At 45.3% G+C, this 25,930-nt stretch overlaps 3 protein-coding genes across 8 annotated transcripts; 2 read left to right on the top strand and 1 right to left on the bottom strand.

Moving 5' to 3' along the window:
* The first annotated feature begins 8,222 nt into the window (after nucleotides 1–8,222).
* On the top strand, nucleotides 8,223–10,895 carry LOC103645884 (G-type lectin S-receptor-like serine/threonine-protein kinase At1g11410). Its single transcript, XM_008670597.2, has 6 exons — nucleotides 8,223–8,469; nucleotides 8,975–9,174; nucleotides 9,290–9,500; nucleotides 9,616–9,853; nucleotides 10,160–10,310; nucleotides 10,391–10,895. The coding sequence occupies exons 1-6, from the start codon at nucleotides 8,418–8,420 to the stop codon at nucleotides 10,691–10,693; spliced, it is 1,155 nt and encodes a 384-aa protein (XP_008668819.1). The 5' UTR covers nucleotides 8,223–8,417; the 3' UTR covers nucleotides 10,694–10,895.
* A 2,089-nt stretch (nucleotides 10,896–12,984) lies between these two features.
* Nucleotides 12,985–16,889, bottom strand: LOC100279279 (uncharacterized). 2 transcript variants are annotated; one of them, XM_008669546.4, is made up of 6 exons: nucleotides 15,148–16,889; nucleotides 14,885–15,036; nucleotides 14,353–14,569; nucleotides 13,991–14,222; nucleotides 13,757–13,883; nucleotides 12,985–13,644 (listed from the first exon to the last, which is right to left on the bottom strand). In XM_008669546.4, exons 1-6 carry the CDS (start codon nucleotides 16,607–16,609, stop codon nucleotides 13,342–13,344), a joined length of 2,493 nt encoding a protein of 830 aa, XP_008667768.1. In that variant the 5' UTR covers nucleotides 16,610–16,889; the 3' UTR covers nucleotides 12,985–13,341. The 2 variants fall into 2 exon arrangements, with proteins under 2 accessions (XP_008667768.1, NP_001145772.2); NM_001152300.2 differs by having other exon boundaries at nucleotides 13,067–13,644; nucleotides 13,757–13,892; nucleotides 15,148–16,629.
* A 1,911-nt stretch (nucleotides 16,890–18,800) lies between these two features.
* LOC100502419 (uncharacterized) lies at nucleotides 18,801–24,846 on the top strand. Of its 5 annotated transcripts, none has more exons than XM_035964990.1 (5): nucleotides 18,807–18,992; nucleotides 19,084–19,264; nucleotides 20,780–20,854; nucleotides 20,981–22,798; nucleotides 23,638–24,846. In XM_035964990.1, the coding sequence occupies exons 3-5, from the start codon at nucleotides 20,831–20,833 to the stop codon at nucleotides 24,586–24,588; spliced, it is 2,793 nt and encodes a 930-aa protein (XP_035820883.1). In that variant the 5' UTR covers nucleotides 18,807–18,992; nucleotides 19,084–19,264; nucleotides 20,780–20,830; the 3' UTR covers nucleotides 24,589–24,846.
* The last annotated feature ends 1,084 nt before the right edge of the window (nucleotides 24,847–25,930 follow it).

The raw sequence follows: 25,930 nt of genomic DNA on the forward strand, positions 1-25,930 counted from the left end.
CACGGGTTGGTTGCCTAGAGCTAGATGTCTCACCCTTATACATAAAAGCATGGTTAGGGCCAGAGTGAGACTTCCTAGAATGAGTTTTCCTAATTTTGCTCTCAGGATAGCTGGCAGGGTACAAAATGTAACCCTCGTTATCCTGAGGCATAGGAGCCTTGCCCTTAACGAAGTTAGATAAATTCTTTGGAGGGGCATTAAGTTTGACATTGTCTCCCCTTTGGAAGCCAATGCCATCCTTGATGCCCGGGCGTCTCCCACTATAGAGCATACTTCTAGCAAATTTAAACTTTTCATTTTCCAAGTTATGCTCAACAATTTTTGCATCTAATTTTGCTATATGATCATTTTGTTGTTTAATTAAGACCATGTGATCATGAATAGCATCAACATCAATATCTCTACATCTAGTACAAATAGAAACATGCTCAACGGTAGATGTAGAGGGTTTGCAAGATTTTAATTCAACAACCTTAGCATGTAATATATCATTATCACTTCTAAGGTTGGAAATAGTAACATCAAAATCCTTAGCCTTAGCAATTAAATTTTCATTTTCTATTCTAAGGCTAGCAAGAGATACATTCAATTCATCAATCTTGGCAAGCAAATCATCATTATTATTTCTAAGATTGGGAACATCACAAACATGAGAATCAACCTTAGCAATTAATCTAGCATTTTCATTTCTAAGGTTGTTAATAGTGTCATGGCATGTGCTTAGCTCATTAGATAATTCGTTACATTTTTCTACCTCTAGAGCATAAGCATTTTTAACCTTAACATGCTTCTTATTTTCCTTGATTAGGAAGTCCTCTTAGGAGTCCAAGAGATCGTCCTTTTCATGGATGGCACTAATTAGCTCATTTAATTTTTCTTTTTGTTCCATGTTAAGGTTGGCAAAAAGGATACACAAATTATCTTCCTCACCACTAGCATTATCATCACTAGAAGATTCATATTTAGTGGAGGAGTTAGATTTAACCTTCTTCCTTTTGCCGTCCTTTGCCATGAGGCACTTGTGGCCGACGTTGGGAAAGAGAAGCCCCTTGGTGACGGCGATGTTGGCGGCGTCCTCGTCGGAGGAGGACTCGGTGGAGCTCTCGTCGGAGTCCCACTCGCGGCACACGTGGGCATCGCCGCCCCTCTTCTTGTGGTACTTCTTCTTCTCTCTTCTCTTGCCCTTCTTGTCGTTGTCCCTGTCACTGTCACTTGATAATGGACATTTAGCGATAAAGTGACCGGGCTTACCACACTTGTAGCAAACCTTCTTGGAACGAGATTTGTAATCCTTCCCCTTCCGTTGCTTAAGGATTTGCCGAAAGCTTTTGATGATTAAGGCCATCTCTTTATTGTCGAGCTTGGAGGCGTCAATTGGTTGTCTACTTGGTGTAGACTCCTCCTTCTTCTCCTCCGTTGCCTTAAATGCCACCGGTTGCGCCTCGGACGTGGAGGGTTCGTCAAGCTCGTTGATCTTCTTTGAGCCTTTAATCATGCATTCAAAACTCACAAAATTCCCGATAACTTCCTCGGGGGTCATTAGTGGATATCTAGGATTACCACGAATTAATTGAACTTGAGTGGGGTTAAGGAAAATAAGAGCTCTTAAAATAACCTTAACCACCTCATGGTCATCCCACTTTTTGCTCCCGAGGTTGCGCACTTGGTTCACCAAGGTCTTGAGCCGGTTGTACATGTCTTGTGGCTCCTCCCCTTGGCGAAGACGGAAGTGACCGAGCTCCCCCTCGATCGTTTCCCGCTTGGTGATCTTGGTAAGTTCATCACCCTCGTGCGCGGTCTTGAGTAGGTCCCAAATCTCCTTTGCATTCTTCAACCCTTGCACTTTGTTGTATTCCTCCTTGCTTAGAGAAGCGAGGAGTATGGTTGTGGCTTGGGAGTTGAAGTGCTCGATTTGGGCTACTTCGTCCGTGTCATAATCCTCATCCTCTACAGATGGTACCTGTACACCAAACTCAACGACATCCCATATACTTTTGTGGAGTGAGGTTAGATGAAATCGCATTAAATCACTCCACATAGCATAATCTTCACCATCAAAAGTTGGTGGTTTGCCTAATGGGACGGAAAGTAAGGGTGTATGTTTAGGAATGCGAGGGTAGCGTAGGGGAATCTTACTATACTTCTTACGCTCTTGGCGTTTAGAAGTGACGGACGCCGCGTCGGAGCCGGAGGTGGATGTCGATGAAGAATCGGTCTCGTAGTAGACCACCTTCCTCATCCTCTTCTTCTTGTCCCCGCTCCGATGTGGCTTGTGGGAAGAGGACTTTTCCTTCTTCTCTTTGTGATGTGAAGAAGATTTATCCTTCCCTTTGGAGGAGTCCTTCTTCTTTTCTTCGTGGTGTGAAGAAGATCTTTTCTCCTTCCCTTTGGAGGAGACCTTCCTCTTCTCCTTCCTCTTGGTGCGGGACTCTTCTGATGAAGTGATCCCGTGGCTTGTAGTGGGCTTTTCTCCGGTCTCCATCTCCTTCTTGGCGTGATCTCCCGACATCACTTCGAGCGGTTAGGCTCTAATGAAGAACCGGGCTCTGATACCAATTGATAGTCGCCTAGAGGGGGGGGGGTGAATAGGGCGAAACTGAAATTTACAAATATAAACACAACTACAAGCCGGGTTAGCGTTAGAAATATAATAGAGTCCGCGAGAGAGGGCGCAAAACAAATCGCAAGCGAATAATGAAGTGAGACACGCGGATTTGTTTTACCGAGGTTCGGTTCTCTCAAACCTACTCCCCGTTGAGGAGGCCACAAAGGCCGGGTCTCTTTCAACCCTTCCCTCTCTCAAACGGTCCCTCGGACCGAGTGAGCTACTCTTTCTCAAATCACTTGGGAATCAAACTTCCCGCAAGGACCACCACACAATTGGTGTCTCTTGCCTCAATTACAAGTGAGTGTTTGATCACAAGAAAGAATGCCAAAGAAAAAGAAGCGATCCAAGCGCAAGAGCTCAAATGAACACTACAAATCACTCTCTCTAGTTACTAGGGCTTTGTGTGGAGTTGGGAGAGGATTTGATCTTTTTGATGTGCTTTGCAATGAATGCTAGCTCTTGTATAGTGGTTGGAAGCTGGAAAACTTGGATGCTCTGAATGGTGGGGTGGTTGGGGTATTTATAGCCCCAACCACCAAACTTGACTGTTGGTGGAGCTGTCTGTCGTATGGTGCACCGGACAGTCCGGTGCACACCGGACATGTCCGGTGCGACAACCACATCACCAAATAGTCGTTGGGTCGACCGTTGGAGTTCTGACAGCTGGGCCCGCCTTGATGTCCGGTGGCGCACCGGACATGCACTGTAGAGTGTCCGGTGCGCCTGCTCCCGCGTGCCTGACGACTGCGCGCTTCTGGCGCGCATTAAATGCGCCTGCAGGTGACCGTTGGCGCGAAGTAGCCGTTGCCCAGAGGTTGCACCGGACAGTCCGGTGCACACCGGACATGTCCGGTGAATTATAGCGGAGCAGCCTTGACGAATTCCCGAGACTGGCGAGTTCCTGAGCCGCGTCTTCTATGGAGCACCGGACACTGTCCGGTGTGCACCGGACAGTCCGGTGAATTTTAGTGCGCTGGCTCTGGAAAATCCCGAGGGCGATGAGTTTGAGCTGAAGTCCTCTGGTGCACCGGACACTGTCCGGTGGCACACCGGACAGTCCGGTGCACCAGACCAGAGAAGTCTTTGGTTGCTCCTTTGCCCTTTTGTTGAACCCAACTCTTGGTCTTTTTATTGGCTAAGTGTGAACCTTTTGCACCTGTATAACTTATACACTAGAGCAAACTAGTTAGTCCAAAGATTTGTGTTGGGCAATTCAACCACCAAAATTATTTAGGAACTAGGTGTAACCCTGATTCCCTTTCACACTTCAAAGACAACTTGTACCATAGATAAGTATTGAAGTGCAAGTATAAAAAGCAAATAAGATAGAGAGACAACACACAACACAGAGCAGAGCTCATAGACATAGGGATTTATCCCAAGGTTCGGCCAAGCCTGAAATGCTTGCCTAGTCATCGTTGCTGTTAGACACACCTTGGCTTGGATTCTATTTCAACTCCTTCCTCCGTTTGCTCAGATCTGTCAATGTGACTGATAGAGCCTTTCACTATATTGATGATGGTTACAACGATACCGCGACTGCTTAAAGTCTTCTTGACAGCACTCCGGCAGAGTAACAACGCTCAAGGTCTTGCTCTTGCTCTCAGTAGCACCTCCCCTCTCTCTAAAGGCTTATAATTGTGCCTCTACATAAACTAGAAAGATACACAAGAGAGGGAGAGAAAGATTTGATCACAATGATGTATGGAATTGTTGGCTGCACTTGTACTCTTGTTGGAGGCGCCTAGGGGTCCCTTCTATAGTTCCAAGGGGCCTAGGAGCCGTTGGAGCTTTATTTGGAAGCTCCCAGCCTTCCCTGTCTGCTGGTGCACCAGACACCGGACATCGCACAGTAACAGTCGCCTGCAGATCTGATTGGTAGTTTCCTTCTTTGAAAGGGCTAGTCGTTAGTGCACCGGATATGTTACTATTCGTTGTTATGTGCACCGGACATGTTACTATTCACTACCCTGTGCGCCAGACATGTTACTATTCATTGTCCTATGCGCAAGCCAACAACACACTAGGTGCTTTTCCCTCCATTCTTTCTCCATTTGACTTCAACTTTTGGGAGCATTTTCTTGAGACAAAGACAAACACATTTAGAGTATACTCCAATTTTCTTGTGGCTTACACCATATAACCATAGTATCACCTCATTGGTTATAAGTCACGTTCTTAAGTCGTGATCCTCGGTGCACTATATCTCTTCTCAACTCGTTCAACCTTGACTTTGCAAGTCTTCTTCTTCACACTTGGCTTTGGGTTCCTCGGCCTTTTTGACATTCTCCCGTGCACACTGCATCTCGAAGCTCTTCTTGCCTCCATCATTGGCTTGATCAGTTGTCTTTAAGTTACGCACACCGAGTCTCACTTAAACAATGTACATCTTACTTGTGATGTCCATTATCCCTAAACATTCTAGTCTTTGGACCATCACACTTGTTCACTTGTGTTGAACCATGTAAGCTTTGCACTAAGCACCTGTTCAACACTTAGCACACCTGTTAGTACTTTAATTGGGTTGTCATCCAAACCACTAAAACCCACAATAGAGCTTTCAAAAAGACCTCCAGATTTCTTCGCTTTTTTGCTTTTACTGCCAAAGGGGGAGAAATTAATGGGCCAAAGCAAAAGGACCACACCACCACCTTGTTTCCTCAAAACTTTTTATCTTCCAAATTTATACTACTGCATTTGCGAAAACCCTCTTGAGTCTTGATAGCTAAGACGAGAAAAACTATTTGTGCCAAAGGAGAGAACTTATTTACGGGGAGATTTTATTAGGCCAAAGGAAAAACATTTTAAAAAGAGGATAATCATTCAAACTAAGAAATGCTTTTGAAAATCCTATTTTTACACCTTAGGCCAACTGCAAATGAATTTGAAAAGATCTTACCAAAAGATTTGCAAAAACAAGCTAAGTGGTGCAAATGTGGTCCAAAATTTTAACTATGTCAAAAACATACATATATACTTAGAACTGCTTTCACTTCAGCAACTTATGCACTCTTGTCAATTTGCAAAGTAGTTACATTTCTCCACTTTATATTTGCTTTGATTTGCGTTGGCATCAGTCACCAAAAAGGGGTGATTGAAATGAAAATGGTCTTTACCATTTTCTCTATCGGGGCGTTTGGATTGTCAATTTGCAAAGTAGTTACATTTCTCCACTTTATATTTGCTTTGATTTGCGTTGGCATCAGTCACCAAAAAGGGGTGATTGAAATGAAAATGGTCTTTACCATTTTCTCTATCGGGGCGTTTGGATCTATTCATTTTTGAGAAATTGGAATTTACTTAATGAAGTAACTTATTTGGCTTGGAATTTAACGTTCCACCACTTTCTAAAGTTCGGATACAAGCCTATCTCAAATTCATAGGGTAGATGATGAGAAATGATTTTATGTATCAGTAGAATATGTTTCCACTCTGCAACTTATAGGACGTTCTTCAGCTCACTCATTTATAGTAAAAATATAGCACATAAATATCTTCGACATCTCGCTAATAATAATATACAGATATATTTTGCATAAAATTGTATTGGCTTAATTGATATTTGCCTAAAATATTAGAATGGAATTCAATTACAAGGATCCAAACGAGGTGTAATTTATTTTGGTGCTTGATGACCATCACAACCTTATGGACTAACTAGTTTTTCTATTTGATTGATTCACATGTGCATAAGTCTATCCATCTCAAATTTAAATCGATTGTCCGAAATAACATAAATTATTCTGGACATGAGAGTTTTTTGGAAAAATTTCTGTGCGTAGACCGTTAGGGCTCTTTCGGCGGACCATACGCGACACCTCGGACAGGAACTGTGTAAATTTTAACACTTCTACTACAAACTGTTCAAAGGAGAGAAGAGCACCGTCCGGGACTAAGCGTCGACCGTCCGTCCCTCAGGAGCGGAATGTCCGCCAGATGAAAACCAGAAAAACTCGAAGGTGCAGGGTTCGCTAAAAACCATTTTTGGCGTCCCCGTGGACTGTTCAGGGTGCACGACCGAACCATCTGCGACTGCCTTATTTAACATCTGGCGAAGCATTTAATACGCTTATAGCTGTTTATATAGTCGTTACTGCTGGCCGTTGCGATTCCCGTCGTTGATGTGCAGGGACGGACCGTCTGCGTGTGGTAGGAAAGTTGACAACGGTAATATGATGGTTGATGGTTATAAATACAACCACTTCCATTGAATTTACCCAAGCCTCTACAACTCTCATTCATTGCTAAAAGCAAGTTCTTCACTTTATCCACACTCAAAGCATCAAAGTCCTCTTCAAGTGATCATTAGTGATTAGTGCTTTAGAAAGCCTCAAGAGAGTGTGACATTGTGATTTTGTTGTTGCTCTTTTGGCTTGGTTTTTTTTACCGTGATTTCTTCATCTCCTTATAGACTCTCATTGACTTGTAAAGCTAGCAAGAGACACTTAAGTGTGTGGTGATCCTTGCAGGATCTAAGTGACCTTCAAGATTAAGGAGAAGCACTCAACCGGTCTAAATGACCGTTTGAGAGAGGGAAATGGTTGAAAATGATCCGACCTACGTGGCCTACTCAACGGTGAGTAGGTTCTTTGGAACCGAATCTCAGGAAACAAATCGTCGTGTTTATTTGTGTTGATCATGACTTTGCGATTTCATCGTTTCTCTTTCATCTCTCTAAAGTCTAAAGTTCTCTTACTTATCATTATAAGTTAGCTTACAAAGTTATCCACATTGATTGGCAAGAAGAACCCTCTTCCGCACTCCGGTTATATTCATATTTGTTCTAACACTAACCTTGGGAGAAGATTGTGTTTAAAGTTTATAATTTTCAGGTTTTGTCTCTAGACGACTTTCAATATTATTTCATTTTGTACTCGTTAATACAAGTGAAGTCAAGTTAAATTTAGTTAAATTCTTTTGGTATATTGTGTTACACTTGTAAGTTGTTGCTATGAAATGATGAATTGTCATGCATGTTAAAACCTTAAAGACGTATATATAATATTACTGTAAGATTATGATGTATTTGTTACGTTGATTTGATCACTTGAAATGGTTAGATGTATTGATATTCCTTATTTTAATTTCCAGTTTCTAGTCGTTACCGATATGTTCCCGATGGATTATATCGTTTACTGTCATCCTATTACGTCTGTTTTATTTTTCTGACCGACGATTACGTTGCCGTTTCTGATTTTAAATTAAAAATATGAATTTGAAAGTGGTTAGATGGTTTGCCGACCGTCTATTTTGATCCCTAGCATGGTGTACACATCCCGCGTGTGAAGTTTCAGACCCGGTCACCGAGAAGCGGCTATTGGGGAATGATCCCAGCTCAGTTCTTGCTTGTTTAGTAGTGCATGTGCCTCTCTAGACTCTTCTGTCCAAATCCAATAATGACATTTTTTACAAATTAAAATACTCTTTGCTTCTCTAGCAAACTACGCGTTCGGGCGTGGCATCTACGGATAGTGGCATCTAGCAATAGTCAAATTCGATCACAAAAAACAAGTACTGAGCTCTTCACCATCGTCGTCTTGGCCAAGATGTCAAACAAGATAAATCCTATATAATAGCATCCTGTTCCATCATTATATCAAACTAACAGTTTTGTTTTTTTTATCATATCGTGACATTACCCAGTTGACCAAATGGTTAATTTTGAAAAGAGGAGCATTTGCCGTTTCTTGCATTGCAAAAGGCACGCAGTTTCCTGTTTGACCTGCATCCATATGTGCCAAGCATAAAAGCCTGATGTATTGAGTGTATTGGTACTTGGTAGTAAGGTACTACCTTCCTGATTAGCATCATGTACTTCTGCGTGTTTGGTTTCCTAAAGAGGCACATCATCAAGCAAATAGGTGACATGATGCTTTATGTCTTATTCTTACATGCATCTCAGTTTCATGGTTTCTTCAGTCTTGTTTCTTTCTCTCTGTCTTTTTATTTGTGTTTTTATGAAGTTATGTTCCAAAATTGACAAAAGGAATAGCTCATACACACTTGATAATATGCTTTCTTCTTTTTATCAGCATATTTCTCAATCCATTCTAACGTTGTCACTTCCAAAATCCTGCTGTCGCTCAGGTTATGAAACCTGCATTCTTTCCATTGAGGCAGATGTTTAGATGTACCTATCATTGTTTAACTTATATGGAATGCTATGTAGGTTTGTTGAATGCTCCGAACAAAAGGACTATGAGTCTGTTTGGTTTCATACCTAAGACGTCACAATCTGTCTAACCTTAATCACTTGAATTGAAGAAATAAGGTTAGACAGAAAAGTTAGACACGTTGTGGCGCCTTAGACAGCAAACCAAACGGTCCCTGTGTTTGTCACTTCGTTAACTCTTCACCAAATTGCAGGCTCACGGAGGATACGGAAACCGTTTCAGATTGTTGGAGAAGATAGATCAACAGCAGCTGCAGACGACTACATATATGAAGATGATTCTGTGAAAAGATCAATCTTGAGCTCACCTTTAGTTGAGTTCAGCAGTGTTTATTCAGCAACAAACAATTTCAGCGAAAAGCTTGGCGAAGGTGGATTTGGCCCAGTTTTCAAGGTGGAGCTAGTATTGGATAAATCATACACTTCCTCCAACTGTTATGATATGGTCAAGTGTCCAATTAGTTCCTTTCACGTGGATAACCATAGTGGATACTTGATTCTATCTCCAGGGGATACTACCTGACGGCCAAGAGATCGCTATTAAGAGGCTATCTAAGACCTCCGCGCAGGGACTGGAGGAGTTCAAGAACGAGGTGACGGTGCTATCCAAGCTGCAGCACCGGAACTTGGTGAGGCTTTTCGGTTGTTGTGTTCATGGAGAGGAGAAGATGATGGTGTACGAATACATGCCCAACAAGAGTCTGGACTCATTTATTTTCAGTAAGTTTTCAGCTACCTGGAGCCCTGATTCTATACAGATACTCTATACAGTGAGCCAGCAAACGAACCCAAATTTTTCCTATGGACAGTTAACACTTCCTATCGAAATTTCCAGACGAAAGTAAGAGGCTCGTGTTAGGCTGGAGTCTGCGATACAAGATCATTCAGGGAATCGGGAGAGGGTTACTGTACCTCCACCAGGATTCCAGGCTGAAAATTATTCACAGGGATCTCAAGGCGAGCAACGTTCTGCTAGACGATGATTTCAGCCCCAAGATCTCGGACTTTGGCATGGCTAGGATTTTCGGTGAACACCAGCTTCAAGACCTTACCCGTCGAATCGTCGGAACCTAGTAAGGCTAGCTGTTTCTCTCTCTCTCTCTCTCTCTCTCTCTCTCTCTCTCTCTCTCTCTCTCTCTCTCTCTCTCTCTCTCTCTCTCTCTCTTTGTCAGTATACAGTATAGCTGAACAGGGAGTTCCAATGCATTTATCTACCTCTGTAATGGCTGGTTTACTGCTGCTAAGTAACTGCGTGATCTGCATCTTCTCTGTCGTAGTAGCCTTTGTAATACTTTCTTACTGCTTCATTCGGATAGTAGACTGGTTCACATCACCTGATGACGACCTGCAGCTAACGCGATAGAATCTGTGGAACGCAGTGGCTACATCTCCCCGGAGTACGCAATGGAGGGCAAATTCTCTGACAAATCTGACGTATTCAGTTTCGGCGTGCTGGTCCTAGAGATCGTGAGTGGCCGCAGGAACAGCTCCCTCCTCGACGATGAGTGGTCAATGAACCTCTTGGGCTATGTAAGATGACACTGTCTCCTCCTCTACTCAGCATATACTTCTTTTCTGTTCAGAAACGAATGAATATAATAATGTTCCAGGCATGGACCCTGTGGAAGGAAGGCAGCGTCTCGGAGCTCATCGACCCGCTCATGGGAGCAACGTACGCTTACGATGAAGCCTGCAGATGCGTTCAGGTGGGTCTCCTGTGCGTGCAGGAGGTACCAGCCGAGAGGCCAGCCATGCCCCTGGTGCTCAGGATGCTGAGTGGTGACGCCGCGATCCCGTCCCCGAAGCAAGCTGCGTTTTTCGTTGGGAGGGCACCTCGTCTTCCTCCTGCGGATGACAGTAGTAATACTGAATCGGGGAATCAATTGACGTGCACGGATCTTCAGGGCAGATAGTCTCAGTCTCAGTCTCAGGGTGCACAAGCTTATTCACGCCGTATGTCGTAGCCGTACGTGGACATGGCCTTGTGTTACACAGATTATATTGCTGCTAGTGCTCGTGTTGTAATTTCGCTGTATATATATCGTACCCGTATGTGTGTTGTCGTTTGACACTGTAAATTGTAAATGTGATGCTAGAACTGTTCTTCCTCATGCACCTTGGAGATCTAGGAGAGGATGGCTATCTACTGCTCTTTGGTTTGGTCCAATCAAGCCCACGGCAAACGCGGGCCTTGTCAGTACGTCATCGCGGGACGACAATTCGGTCATGGTCGCTTGTCGGTGACACCTCTCGATCGCTCGCTCGCTGCCTCAGTAAATTCACCAAACGAAACGAGTGAAGAAGGTGGACTCCCCAGTCCCCACTAGTTTGTCAGTCTCCCAAACAGCTGTCGCCTGTTAATAGTCGGTGCTGCTACGAGCAGACGTCTAGCAACTAGTCTCAAGAGTCTCTCTCCAGGGTTTGCTTTCAGACGCGATGTGAGGCATGCAGCGTATAAACTTGACCATGTGGCATAACTAGCAGTGGATACGCAAGAGACCACTTGTTAAGCCACATCACCGTCCATATTTTGGTTGTGTTTCTTTTATACAATAACAAAACTTGATATTGTGCGTGCTAGCTAGGATGATCTAGCCGTGTACACCTTCTAGAGCGCTTATTAGAAACGTACGTGCAGTTTGTATATATAATTAAATTGTTATTTCTTAGTTGTAACAATACATATTTTTTGTTCTAGAATGTTGGCGCTGCCTACCGGAATGTGCAGCTCGACGGCGATCGGTAACATAGGAATTGTGTCTACCGCGTCGCACAATCCTCTAACACACGCGAACACAAGAGAATGCCGCTACCAAGAGTTGCAGCCTTTTCGGTTTCATTTGTTCCTCTTATATACTGGTGTTTACACGAACTGCATCTTAAGACCCCCCGTTATGCATGACCATGTTGCGTCGTGCTCGGCTAAAACGCGAGGATGTTTCATGGTTGCACCGTGAACATAGCTCGTTCTCACATGCAGCTAGTTAAAAATAGTTAAGCAAACACGCATTACCAAATTACATGAATGGGAATGCAAATCATGCACGAGATTGACCCCCTAATCCCATTGCACATCGATCACTCCTTGCTGCTGCCTTAGCTCGATGAATCCGACCTTGCCAAGTGCCTTTGTCATCAACTAACTGGTTCTGTGTGCTCACATGGTTGATGTCAATCATGTATTTGTCAACACATTCTCTAATAAAATAGTACCTTGTATCTATGTGCTTGCTTCGTTCATGATGAACTGGATTTTTTACTTAGTGCTATGGCAGACTTGTTGTCAACTAGGAGATTGACTTTTTGAGGCTTAATACCAAGCAGTTCACTCAATAGGTGCCTAAGCCAAATTCCCTGACAAGCTGCATTTGCACTTGCAATGTACTCAGGCTCACATGATGAAAGGGCAACTACCCTTTGCTTCTGTGACACCCATGTGACCAAATTCATACCAACAAAGAATACTAAGCCACTAGTACTTTTCATGTCATCTATGTTGCTACCTAAGCCACTGTCACTAAACCTAATTAATATGGCTTCAGCGGTTCTAGACCTCGTGTATCTACAACCATAGTTTAGAGTTCCAGCAATATACCGAAGTATTTGCTTAACTGCTTCCTAGTGGCTCGTCCTTGGTGTCTCCGTGCATGTATCTGCTCACGACACCTACTACAAACGCAATATCTGGCCTGTCCCGTGTTAACAATATATCTCAAGTTCCCAATCACACTCCTATACTTTGTTGTATCGACAAGGGGAGACTTATCTTCCTTGCTCCGTTTCAACTTGTTCTCCTCTAGAACATGATAGGGGTTGCACCCTTTTATTCCTGCTTGCTCAAGAATCTTTAGAGTATAAGAACTCTGACACAAGGTTGTCTTTCTCTCATTATGATCTACACGCGAACACAGGAGAATGGCGTTGCCCAGAGTTACAACCTTTTTGGTTTTATTTGTTTCCTTATATACTGGTGTTTACATGGTCTGAGCCTCACGACCCTCCCGCCTTGCATGCTCACAGTGTGTCGTGCCCGTCTAAAACGTCGAGGATGTTTCATGCACGATATGGCGATGACCACTCTGGCCGCACCGGCCGTGAACGCAACACGGTTCTAGCTTCAACATGGCTCGTTCTCACACACAATTAGCTAAAATTAGTTAAGCAAACATGCAATACCAAATTAGATGAATAATACCAAATTAGATGAATGTGAATGCAAATAATGCACAGGATTAACTAACTAACAGAGAAAAATAAACAGGGAAAGAACTGCTGATGCCTGATCTGCTATACAACAACAACACTACTCTTTTGTAAAAGTTCCCATGAACATGAAGTTTTTGGTAATATTCCAGCAACATACATGAATTCGCTAGTATATATACTTTTGCTGCTGCTTCCTGCAACTGCAATGCTCGTGTAATCGTGTACCACTAACCAATACCGCCGTGACAGATCCAACTCCAAGATCAGAAATCGAGATGAATGGAGTCGCCGCGTGCTTCGTCGTCGTCTACGTGAGAATGATAGATGGAGTCGTCGTGGGCTTTTGCTTCGCCGTCTACGTGAGATAGATGGAGTCGCCGTGTGCTCCAGACGACGCGTCCTGCGTCGCGAGAGGAGTGGCGGCGGCAGCGGCAGCGGCACTGCGGTGCGAACGGATCTGCGAGCTGCTGGTGCCGTTCACCGTCAGCATCGCGACTACTTCAGCCATGGATGGCCTGTCAGCTGGCGACTGCTGCACGCAGAGAAGGCCGACCTGCACGCACCTCTCCAGCCGAAGGAGGATCTCTGGCCCCGGCTGGCCCACGGCTGGATCCAGAAGGTTCTCCTTGATCTTATTCTGGCTCCAAGACTCCCGTGCCTACAGAAGATGCAGCGAAAATAGTGCGCTTCAATTCATGGACAAAAGGGGGTCACCTAGCTCTAGCTTCTTGCACAAACTCCCGGCCGGTGGAGTATAGCTGTTTGCTCACATCGGAAACGAGCGTCTGGTTGCTGCTGTTCCTTTGGCCACTGACGATCTCGATCAGGACGACTCCAAAGCTATACACGTCGCACTTCAGCGTCAGGCTCGGCCCTCGCGCCGTGTACTCTGGAGCCCTGTATCCCCTTTTGGCAGTATAATCAGTTCAGCAAGTTCTTAATCTAACCCCCCAAAAAAAACACAGTTCAGAAAGTTGACGAGGAGGTCAGGGTTTCAGCCATACTCTGTCTGTACCAGTGTCGGATTCGTCTGGCCATCGACGAACACTTTGGCGGTGCCAAAATCTGCAATTTTTGCTCTCCAGTTTCCGTCCAAGAGCACGTTGGACGGTTTCAGATCCCTGTGTATCACCACCTTGCTTAGTCCGTGCAGATAAGCAACGCCTCTGGCGACTCCTACGATGATCTCCAGCCTCCGCTCCCAGTTCAACACAGCGCGTTGGTTGGCGTCTCTTGCTGTCAGTCACACAGAGAACAAGTGAGAGCTCTGAAGTAGCAGAAGAACATATATTATGGGATCATCTCATCTGTACAGATGTCAATAATCTGCGCGTTATTATTATTATTATAAATCTAAAGCAAGTACCGAATATGCATAGGTTCAAGCTCCTGTTCTCCATGTACTCGTAGACCAGTATCCGCTCATTTCCGTCCTTGCAGTAAGCAAGGAGACGAGCGAGGTTCTCGTGCTTGAGCTCTGACATCACTTCCACTTCTCTCATGAAAGTCTCACCACCTCCATCGGTAAGGTAAGATTGTGTGAGCCTCTTCACGGCAACCTTGGTACCATCAGCTAAATTGCCCTGGTAATTGCACAGTTATGTTATTAGTTGCGCACGTCCAACGGTAAATACACTACTTCCAGCGCAAAAGCAGGTATGATGTGATTATGAGATACGCCTACATTTAGTCAAAGATGAATTTTTTTTTGGAGTTCCGTCCTTCAAGATGAAAGCTGATGCTTTGATTACTCATCTTTGTTACGTGAGCAACGACCATATTAGTATACCAACTATCGGGAGTATTCTACTTGTCAAGATACATAGCGAGAAGTTCATTTATTTTGAGATAGACGAACTATGCCATCATAGCGTTTGATGAAATATACTAACACGAACCTCAAATACGGTGCTGAATCCTCCACGCCCAATGACATTGTCTGCAGAGAAATCATTTGTAGCCCTCCTCAAACTAGACAGGTCAACAGAAGGGACTGACGGAGGTCTGCGCAGTTCAGTAGAAGGGACACTCGGAGAGGCACTCTGAGCAGCTGGAAAACTCAGCACAGGCGTTAGCATGCATGGTGTGTTGCCCGCTGTTGGCAACCTGAAATGCTCGAAGTGAAGTGGGGAAGAACAGAAAATTGGGTCAGTAATTTTACCTGGGATTATTGGTCGCCGGCGCCGCCTAATCACAAGCACGACCGACAGAACAATAAGAACCACGGCGACGGCAGCTGCGGAAGCACCAACAACTGGTGCGGTACGAAACGGCCGTTGCGGCGAGGGCCCCGCCGCCGCCGGCAGCTCGGACCTGGCCAGCCTCAGGTAGAGATCTTGCCCTTTGTCCACGTATCGGAGGTCGACGATGTCATCCGTCCACATCACGCAGCCGCTACGGACGTCGCCGCCGCGGATATCTGCGGCGGCGTAGGCCAAGCACGAGCAGTTGGCGAGGCACCTCGCCGCGCAGTCCTCCACCGTGATGCTCATGTCCACCGTCGCGTTGTGTGTGTCCGGTAGCTTCACTCCGCGGACCAACAGGAAACCGTCTGTCGTCGTCGTCGTCCCACTCCCGTTATTGGCACAGTCCAGCTTCACGTTCCGCTTGCATCCGCCTGAGGTGTCCCTCAAGGACCACGCGGGCGGCGACGCCGGGCTGAACCCCGTGAGGCAGGTGCAGAACCACGTCGACGCCGCGCCGGCGTCGCACAGCCCGAACGCCCCGCACTTGCCGTAGGCGTCGCAGACGTCCCTGGGGCCCTGGAAGAAGGTCTGCCACGTCCGGGCGCCCGCGTCCCACACCAGGCGCTTGGCCACGCCGGCGTCGGTCAGCACGACACGGGTCAATGCGGCACCGGGGTTGGAGGTGTAGCCGTAGGATACCTCCGCTGGGCTTGTCGTCACCTGGTACCAGATCAAGTTCCTGTACGCCGACACCTCCGGGACGCCGCTGAACCACCGGCCGTTCCACGGGCCGGTGCGGTAGGTCCTGACGTTGCCCTCCCACACCACAAGCTCGGGCAGCCCGCTGGTGTCCAGCGCGCGGCGGTAGGCCCCCGGCGACGGGTCGTCGGCCGAGCGCCACGACGTGAGGTACCACTCGGCGCCGGTCCACTTGTTCTTGCCCAGCTTCATGCCGGACAGCAGGGTGTTCGACGGGTGATCGAACGATTGCCACAGGATGGCGTCGCTGCTGCTGCTGCTGCCTCCGTCGCGGACGACGAGGTTGCCGGAGTTGAGGAGCTGCGCCTCCGCTGATGACGATGAGCTGGTGGAGTTCGACGACCATATGGTCTGGCCAGAGCCGTCTAGAAGCAGAAGGCTTCCCGTGTCTCTGACGACCAGCACGCCGGAGTTGCCATTCACAGGGCGGCCACCGTTCGCCACCCAGCAGACGGCGACACTGGACGCCGAGAACCAGATGCCGAGGTATCTCTTGGTCGACGCCCCGGGAGAGAAGAATCCCAAGGTGAACGTCCCGTCGGCTGAGACGAGCGTCTCGCCGTCGGTGATGTTGCGGCCCTTGCCGAGCGTGTCGGACTCAGGTACGTCGGCGGCGATGGCTATGGGACGAAGTATCATAAACGAGAGGAGGAGAAGGTGGACGAATATTGTATCCATGATGATTGGGGATTCTGGGTTTAGCCCTTGCACGCCTCCAGGCGCTGATAAGAGAGGAGACTTCGAAGCATCACCATCTCGGATAGATTAAAGCCCCACCTAGCGGCCAAATGTTTTTTCTTTCATTTTTTTTTGTTAATGTTTGTAATTTCGTATGAACAGAAAGTAACATGCACTTCGCTCAATTCGGAAGACATCAGCTAGGTCAAAGTTTGACCTTGTCAAGTTTGATTTCTAGCGTATTGTGTAAGAGGAGAAGACCCTAGATCTTTGGATATTACAATTACAATTCATAAATGCCACTTGCATTTTCACTGCCGGACTACTTGCAGGTCTTTGTAGGCAACCTGTTTGTGTTATATTCTGCATTTCTATGCTACACGCCCGTTCAAATAACATAAACTAGATCAGTGATTGGGAAAAATAGGATGAATGGATGAAAGTCAACTTCCGTGGTTGGGCTTTCTTGCTTCTCATATTTAATTTCAAGTTGTTTTTGGGAGACGTGGTGACATATCCCACGAAGAAGCTCACCATCACCGATGATTGTTAATATAGTGATGTCCTGATTGTACGTCCCCCTAATTAAACTCATCGCTGAATTTCGAAAACATCTTCAAACAACAAACATAACTCATCCCTCAACTTTTAAAACCGGTAAGATACCCCCTGTGACAATTTTAGAATGGTTTCTTGAGTAGTTTTCCTGGTGGGATCCACTGGTTAGGGCCTGTTCGGTTAGCTCTCAATCCATGTGGATTGAGTGGGATTGGATGAGTTTGAATCCCAAATAAGTCAAACTTCTTCTCAATTTTTTCCAATCCCATCCAATCCATGTGTATTGGGAATAACCGAACAAGCCCTTAGGTGGTCTCTCTCTTACTTTTAAACTGAAAAGTCACTTTTTCAGTCGGACGAATAAAATAACTTGTATAGCTTGACTTGATCTATACTAGTCCTGGACGATGACATAGTTTATATCAAAGTTATATACCTCAATGAAATCTATAACCTTATGGTTGAAAACCCTTTTATTGATAGGTCCAAATATTCACTACATGTTCTCTACTTATTAATTTCACTTTTTTAAATTTTTTAAAATGGCCTCGAGTACAGAAACGCTTTATGCCAAATTTGTAGTGCTAAGAGAGATACGACACTTTATACTTGAATTTTATTTTATTTGAAATCATTTAGGAGCTCAAATATTCAATAAAAGATTGCATGACTTCAAAAGTTCAAAACATGTGGAGCCCGCAAGCCACATAAATCCCTAAACAATTAAAACAACCGTCAAATCAAGTCTGAATTATTGTAGAAGTAAATTGAAATCTCTTTTTTTTTCCTCACCAAACAGAAGAGTGATATATAGACTACATCATAATAGTTAAACTACTCTATATTCTTCTCTCAGGATCGCTTAGTCAACCTTAAGAACGAGGCTACAAAGATACACAAGTCAAACTGCATTCAAATTTCCAATCTGATCGAGTAGTTTGGAGAAGACATATAAACTCAAGAAAACGACATTGAAATTTTGTAAAATTCTTATGTTCTGTTATGTGCGACATATCCTCGTATAGGGAATAGGAGGCTAAATCATGAGTAAAGATCTGATTTATAAGAAGCAGATCTTCATATTGCACGAAGACAAGCTTTCATGATCTTTCTCGACTGAGAATTCGATTAAGTTTTTTATAAATATAATACTATGGGGACAACCTTTTTAAACGAAAGAATCCTTTTAATATTTTGTAAGGCCATTTGATAGTCTAAATCTAAATACCAAAATAATAAATGTCAATTGTTGGTGTAGATAGAAGAATTCGCCGAGGCTTGGCTTTCATGAGAGAAGCGGAACTGATGTTAGAACTAAGGCGCATATGGGAATCTTATTCGGCTCCTTGCTTATCTCCATCTCCACGGAGAATTAGGCCTCTTTTAGATCAAAGGATAATTTCCTAGATCCTATGTTTTTCGTTTTTTAACTAATTATTGTAAATTTTAGAGAGTAACTAAATCAATAAATCTGGCTAATCTATTGCTAAGTAAATAAACGTTTGTTTCAGGTATTACAATGAAAGTTGGTTTGGTTGAGGGGTTTTAGTAGTGATAGAGGCTGGTCAAGCACATTTATATTAAGCACACGTACAGCCCACGAAACAGCCCCAATCGGCCCAGTCCACGAAACAGCCCCAATCGGCCCAGCCCACGATGTAACCCTAGTCCCTAGATGTTTAAGGAGCAGCTGTGTTGCCGCATTCACATACCTATCCCTGTTGGTCGCCCCTCCTGGAGCTCGCCGCCGCCCTCTCGCTTTATTTTCCCGACCACAACGCCACCGCCCGACGCAAAGTTGCCGCTCCCTGAGTCTCGACAACCGGTGAGCAGCCTCCTCCTCCACCATCGGTCTCCTCCTCTGTCGAGCTCCTGTGTCGGGTACCTCCCTGACTTGCCTGAGTCGCCTCCACCAGTCCACCGGCGTTCGTGTCGCAGCGAGTCAGTCCACCGGTGTTCCCCAGGCAGCCGGCCAGCGGCGGACGCTTTCAGGCGTCGAGCTTCTGCTCCTTCGGCGTCCAGGCATCGGGCGCGTCTGGTGGCGCAGCGGCGGGCGACCTCCTTCTCCAACGTCGAGCTCTTAGTTGTAGTCTAAGGGTTAGTTCGGGAATCCCATTTTTCCAAGGGATTTTGATTTTCCCAAGGAAAATTAGTTCATATTCTCTTGAAAAAATAGGAATCCCAAGTTCCCAAACTAACCCTAAACGGGGAATTCACGGGGTTCTCCGTTAGGGCCCATATACCCGAACGGGGACAGGGAACGGGGAAAAAACTTTCCCCACGACTGGGGACGGGGAACGGGGAAAAACCGGTGTCGCGGGGACGGGGACCGGGACGGGGCACTTCCCCGCCGGGGAATGAACCCATTACCATCCCTTGCATATCTATCTAGCACTATTGTCACGTTCTTTTGTACTGATGACAAGGTTAGGTTTAAATGATGCTATCTGGAAAAACTTGAACTGTATATCCTAGTTCCTAATTACCTATCATGAATCACCAACATTATATAATTTTTTGTCATTTGTGAACAATCCAATTTGAGGTGAACCCTGCATTTGGATCTGATCTAATTACAAGTGTATACATTTATTATACTAACCTCGACTGTTTGAAAAAAATTGGGTACTACAATTAGTGAGGATGGAGATGTAAGTTTGGGAGGCCAGATAGTACCAAAGAAGGACACCTTCTGTTATTTGGGATCGATACTTCGGAGAGATGGTGATATTGATGAAGATGTTAGCCATAGAATCAAATCGGGGTGGATGAAATGATGTCAAGCATCCAAAGTCCTATGTGACAAGAGAGTGCCACATAAGTTGAAAGACAAGTTCTACATGACAGGGATTAGGTCTGCTATGTTATATGGGGCTGAATGTTGGTCTACTAAGAGACGACATATCCAACAACTAAGTGTCGCAGAGATGTGTATGTTGCGTTGGATATGTGGGCACACAAGATTGGATAGAGTGAGAAACGATGACATATGTGATCGGATAGGAGTAGCACTAATTGAAGAAAAAGCTTATTCAACACCGGTTGAGATGGTTTGTGCATGTCCACCGGAGACCCCGGAGACCCTAGAGGTACCGATGCATAGAGGCATCATAAGATGAGACAGTAATGTGAAGAGAGGTAGAGATCGACCAAACTTGACATGGGAGGAGGCAATCAAAAAGGACTTGAAGGAATGGAATATCCCAATGGAGTTGTGTTTGGATAGAAGTGCTTGGAAATAAGCTATCCACGTGCTTGAACCGTGATCATGCATTTTTTTCTTTTAGTGCTCTCAAAAGCTTTTCCCTCTCCCTTCTCTCTCTTTCCCCTTTTGGTGACATCTTGTTGGATTTCAACTCTAGCCTACCTCAACTTGCTTGGGACTAAAAGACTATGTTGTTGATGTGTACCCCCATGTCGTCCGCCCCTGCTAGCTGAACTCCATCTTCTGTTTCATAGTCACTCGTTTTGTAGAGTATTTTTTTAAGAATTGATTCATTGTGATACTCTCTTCAAATTTGTACTCAAATTATTTTACTCTTGTGTCAGTGATGTCTGCAGTTTAATGCAGTTTCCGCTCCTGTTTTTATTGTTAATTATTGCTCATTCTAGGTGTACTCTTTGCAGAGCAAGCCTTCTAGAAGTTAAGGAAGCAGCAGAACCATGGCATCCCGTTTCTGGGGACAGGTACTTGCTTTCTCTTGCGTAATGGTACCAGCGTGCCAGTATGTTTGTTATGTGCATACTGAAGTAATTGAAGCAATTGCTGTTGATGCAAGAATCTAACACTTGCCTGGTCCTTTGCAACTTCAGGGGGACAGTGAGTCTGAGGAGGAGGAGGTGGAAGAAGTTGAGTCAGAACAGGGCAGTGATAGTGATGATGATGGAGGTCGAGGTGGTGCGGGACGCGGTGCCCAAAACCGATACTTGAAGAATCAAGAAGATGACAGCGATGAGTCTGATACAGGTCACCGTGTGATCCGCTCCCTGAGGGACAAGCGCAACGAGGAGATGAGATCTATTGTTGATCAGATGCGTAATGCAATGAAGATCAATGACTGGGTGAGCTTGCAGGAGAGTTTTGAGAAGCTTAACAAACATCTTGAGAAGGTTGTTCGTGTCAATGAATCTACTGAGGTACCAAAAATGTATATCAAAGCTCTTGTGTTGCTGGAGGACTTCCTTGCTGAAGCCCTTGCAAACAAGGAGGCCAAGAAGAAGATGAGCAGCAGCAATTCGAAGGCATTCAATGCGATGAGGCAAAAACTCAAGAAGAACAACAAGCAGTATGAAGAGCAGATCCAGAAGTGCAGGGAGCATCCAGAGAGTTTTGAAGATGAAGCTGCAGATGATAAAGATACGGATGATGACGATGTTGATGAAAGTGATGCAGAGATTGAAGATCCTGATAAAATAGCTATGTCAGAATCAGAAGAGGAACAAGATGAAGAGGATGATGACAAGGATGGTTGGGAACAGAAAAGGAGTAAGAAGGATAAGCTGATGGATAAGCAGTTCTTGAAAGATCCAAGTGAAATCACATGGGATATTGTCGATAAGAAACTCAAAGAGATTGTAGCATCTAGGGGAAAGAAAGGTACTGGAAGGATCGAGCGTGTTGAGCAGTTAACATTTTTGACCCGTGTGGCCAAAACACCAGCTCAGAAGCTTGAAATCCTCTTCCATGTGATTTCTGCGCAGTTTGATGTTAACCCTAGTCTACTTGGGCATATGCCAGTCAATGTGTGGAAGAAGTGTGTCAATAATATGCTTCTTGTGCTTGATATACTCCAGCAGTATCCTAACATTGTAGTAGACACCTCGTTTGAGCCTGATGAGAATGAAACTCAAAAGGGTGCAGACTACAATGGAACAATACATGTTGTGGGTGACCTGGTTGCATTCCTTGAGAGACTGGACTCTGAATTTTTGAAGACCTTACAGTGCACAGATCCGTACACAAAAGATTATGTTCAGAGGCTCAGAGAGGAACCCCTGTTTCTGGTTGTCGCACAGAACGTCCAAGATTATCTTGAAAGGGTTGGAAACTTCAAAGCTGCTGCCAAGGTTGCACTGCGCCGTGTTGAACTAGTTTACTACAAGCCCCAAGAAGTGTACGATGCAATGAGAAAACTCGCAGAGCAGCCTGAGGACTGTGTGGACGATGATGATGCAGAGGCTGGTGATGAACATAAAGCAGTAGATGACAATAGAGGACCATCACCATTTGTTGTGATTCCAGAGGCTGTGCACAGGAAGCCTACTTTTCCAGAGAGCGGTAGAACTTTGATGGATGGATTGATGTTCTTAATCTACAAGTATGGAGATGAAAGGACCAAAGCCCGTGCAATGCTGTGTGACATATATCACCATGCGATCTCTGATGAGTTTTCAGTGGCTCGCGACTTGCTTTTAATGAGTCATTTGCAAGATGGTATTCAGCTCATGGACATATCATCGCAGATTTTATTCAATAGAGTCATGGCCCAGTTAGGGCTGTGTGCTTTCAGGGCTGGTTTGATAAATGAAGCCCATGGTTGCTTGACTGAGCTCTATTCTACTGGGAGGGTGAAAGAATTGCTTGCACAAGGTGTGCAACAAAGCCGATACCATGAAAAAACTCCCGAACAGGTAAAATAAAACCCCTATGCAATTCATCCTGTTTTTCTTGTAAATGCTGTTTTCATAGCCCTTAACCCTAATCACACAAGCAAGACCCTTGTTTGAAAATTTCATGTGAAATTGATAATATTCACACAGTAATATCTCTTGCTTGCATCTGTTAATTATTTATGTTTCTGTTGCTTTTTGAATATGATATATAACGCTTTATCCTGTTGTATGCAGTAATTCTGACCCAAATCACAAATCTTGACTTTTTTGTATATTGAGCTGTATTCATTTTCGTTATGCAGATGTAGGTCTTTTGTGGTATTTGTAGTTAATCTTGTTTTTATTAATAGTAGAGCTCACCACATATAAATTTATATTGTAAAAAATGGACAGACCCATTGCTGGCATGAGTGGGGTCTGGGGAAGGAATAACCGAGGCAAGCCTTACCCCTGCATTTTGCTCAGAGGCTGCGTTGAATACAGGGCCTTTGGCTCAGTGAAAAGTCTTCCCACCACTGCGCCAAGCCTGTCCTTATAATCATCCATGCTGTTCGCTGCAGCTAGTTTGCAGCAGCAGCTGCTGCTCGGCTGTTGTTCATACAGCGGCATGCCGTTCGCTTGAGCTTAAGCTAGAAAGTAGCAGCCAGCCGTGGTAAAGCCAGCCGAACAAGATCTTTTCCTTATATTAAACTACTACAATTGTAGTCTATAATTTAAAGATTATACAATACATATAATTTTATATATTATATATTCTTTTAATTGTAGACTACAATTAGGGTAGTTTTATACAAGGATCAAAAGATGATTCTTTTCCTTTTGGTTATATCAGTGCTAATGCAGCCCTATCACTGCAGGAAAGACTTGAGAGGAGAAGACAAATGCCTTACCATATGCATATAAACCTGGAGCTTTTGGAAGCCACACACTTGATCTGTGCGATGCTGATTGAAGTCCCCAATATGGCTGCCAGCACCTATGACAAGCGGAGACCTATGAGCAAAACATTCCGAAGGCTTCTTGAAGTGAGTGAAAGGCAGACATTTGTTGGGCCGCCCGAGAATGTGAGGGACCATGTAATGGCTGCCACAAGAGCCCTCAACAAGGGTGATCACCAAAAGGCTTTCAGTGTCATAAATTCGTTGGAGATTTGGAAGCTTTTGAGGAACAGAGAGCATGTCCTTGAGATGTTGAAGCTTAAGATCAAGGAGGAAGCTCTTAGAACCTATCTCTTTTCATACTCGTCTTCGTACGAGTCCTTAAGCCTTAACCAGCTCACTACCATGTTTGATCTCAGCGAGCAGCATGCCCACAGCATTGTTAGCAAGATGATGATGCATGAAGAGCTTCATGCTAGCTGGGACCAGCCAACAAAGTGCATCGTATTCCATAGTGTGGACCAAACTAGGCTTCAGGGGCTACTCTTCCAGATGGCAGATAAGCTCTCGGTCCTGGTGGAGATCAATGAGAGGGCATACGAGGCAAGAACTGGTGGTGCTCTCGAGGGGGTACCGCCCAGGCGCAGGGGCGAGGGTCAGGATAATATGGGAAAGTGGCAGGATAACTTTGTCTCGTCACAGGGGCGGCAGGGTGGTGGCAACAGGTTTGGATACTCCAGCAGAGGTGCAGTATCTGGTCAAAGTGGTGGTGGACACCAGAGGGACAGGGGCAATCAGGGTTACCGCGGGGGCTATGGTGGCGTTTCAAGGTTTCAGGATGCAAGGGGTCGCAACCAGTCTAATCCATCAGGCAGAGGTGGTGATGGTGGTGCACGCATGGTGAACCTGAACAGGGTTGGTAGAGTTTAGAAGTGATAATTTTCAGCTCAAGTAATCCTGAAATTCTCCTAAAAGCCAAGTTCTGAATCACTGCATTTTACATAGTTTCCTGTTCTGGGCTGAGTCATCTACCTGTTTCCTACATTTCGTTGTAGCCTTTTAAATTAAGGGGCTAAGAAATTGAACTAAGAGTTTGGTACTGTTTTGTGGGAGTGTGACGATGTATTCGCTCCAATATTTGATATCTATCCGTGACACTTGCTATAAACTGTACTTTTCTTTGTGTTATGTGGTGTTCATTGGGTTATGAAAAAGAAAAAGGCATGTCGAAGAGAGAAGATCGTTATTCTATTCGCGTTCGGTAAGGTAAGATTGTGTGAGCCTATCTCTTTTCCATCGGCAAGGTAAGATTGTGTGAGCCTCTCCCTGGTACCATCAGCTAAATTCCCCTGGTAATTGCACAGCGCAAAGCAGGTGTGATGTGACTGTGAGATACGCCTACATTTAGTCAAAGATGAAATTTATTTCAGAGTTCAGTCCTTCAAGACGGAAGCTGCTGCTTTGATTATTTATCTTTGTCACATGAGCAATGGTACTAGTATACCAACTATCGGAAATATTCTACTCGCTCCGGCCTAAAATAAATCTAGCTAGACTGGCACTTGTCTAGATACGTAGCGAGAAGTTGATTTATTTTTAGATGGATGAAGTATGTCATCATAGCGTTTGATAAAATACACTAACACGAACCTCAAATACGGTGCTGAATCCTCCACGGCCAATGACATTGTCTCTACAGAGAAATCATTTGTAGCCCTCATCAAAGTAGACAGTTCAACAGAAGCAACTGATGGAGGTCTGCGCAGTTCAGTAGAAGAGGCACTTGCCGTCTGTCATCGTCGTCGTCGTCCCACTCCCGTTATTGGCACTGTCCAGCTTCACGTTCCGCTTGCATCCGCCTGAGGCAGGTGCAGAAGGACGTCGACGCCGCGCCGGCGTCGCAGACGTCCCTGGGGCCCTGGAAGAAGGTCTGCCACGTCCGGGCGCCCGCGTCCCACACCAGGCGCTTGGCCACGCCGGCGTCGATCAGCATGACATGAGTCAATGCGGCGCCGGGGTTGGAGGTGTAGCCGTACGTAGGAGGATACCTCCGCTGGACGAGTCAAAGAAGCGCTCGCTCGACAGCTCGTCGTCATCAGCCAGAGCCAGCGCCTTGGGTCGTCAACGCCCCGCTGCTGAATTGGTCCGTCCCCGTGCTGCGTAGCAAAAGAGGCGACGACGCTGACGGCTGACGCCGTCGCCATGGTCCGCACCGCACCTGCCTTGCTGCCCGACGCAGGGCGTCAGTTATTTAGAACCGTCGCTGTTGCCG

This window comes from Zea mays, chromosome 2, assembly GCF_902167145.1.
Source record: "Zea mays cultivar B73 chromosome 2, Zm-B73-REFERENCE-NAM-5.0, whole genome shotgun sequence".
Lineage (NCBI taxonomy): Eukaryota > Viridiplantae > Streptophyta > Magnoliopsida > Poales > Poaceae > Zea > Zea mays.

What these genes read in the sequence shown, in the direction of transcription:
- LOC100502419 (XM_020547972.2), top strand. Translation starts at nt 20,831, where the DNA reads ATGGCATCCCGTTTCTGGGGACAG. An exon ending in CATCCCGTTTCTGGGGACAG is followed by an intron (nt 20,855 to 20,980) that starts GTACTTGCTTTC and finishes TTGCAACTTCAG; the next exon opens with GGGGACAGTGAGTCTGAGGA. An exon ending in ATGAAAAAACTCCCGAACAG is followed by an intron (nt 22,799 to 23,637) that starts GTAAAATAAAAC and finishes CTATCACTGCAG; the next exon opens with GAAAGACTTGAGAGGAGAAG.
- LOC100279279 (NM_001152300.2), bottom strand. Translation starts at nt 16,609, where the DNA reads ATGGATACAATATTCGTCCACCTTCTCCTCCTCTCGTTTATGATACTT. An exon ending in CTTGAACCTATGCATATTCG is followed by an intron (nt 14,223 to 14,352) that starts GTACTTGCTTTA and finishes TGTGACTGACAG; the next exon opens with CAAGAGACGCCAACCAACGC. An exon ending in CCGACACTGGTACAGACAGA is followed by an intron (nt 13,893 to 13,990) that starts GTATGGCTGAAA and finishes TACTGCCAAAAG; the next exon opens with GGGATACAGGGCTCCAGAGT.
- LOC103645884 (XM_008670597.2), top strand. Translation starts at nt 8,418, where the DNA reads ATGTACTTCTGCGTGTTTGGTTTCCTAAAGAGGCACATCATCAAGCAA. An exon ending in GATTTGGCCCAGTTTTCAAG is followed by an intron (nt 9,175 to 9,289) that starts GTGGAGCTAGTA and finishes TTCTATCTCCAG; the next exon opens with GGGATACTACCTGACGGCCA. An exon ending in TCTGGACTCATTTATTTTCA is followed by an intron (nt 9,501 to 9,615) that starts GTAAGTTTTCAG and finishes CGAAATTTCCAG; the next exon opens with ACGAAAGTAAGAGGCTCGTG.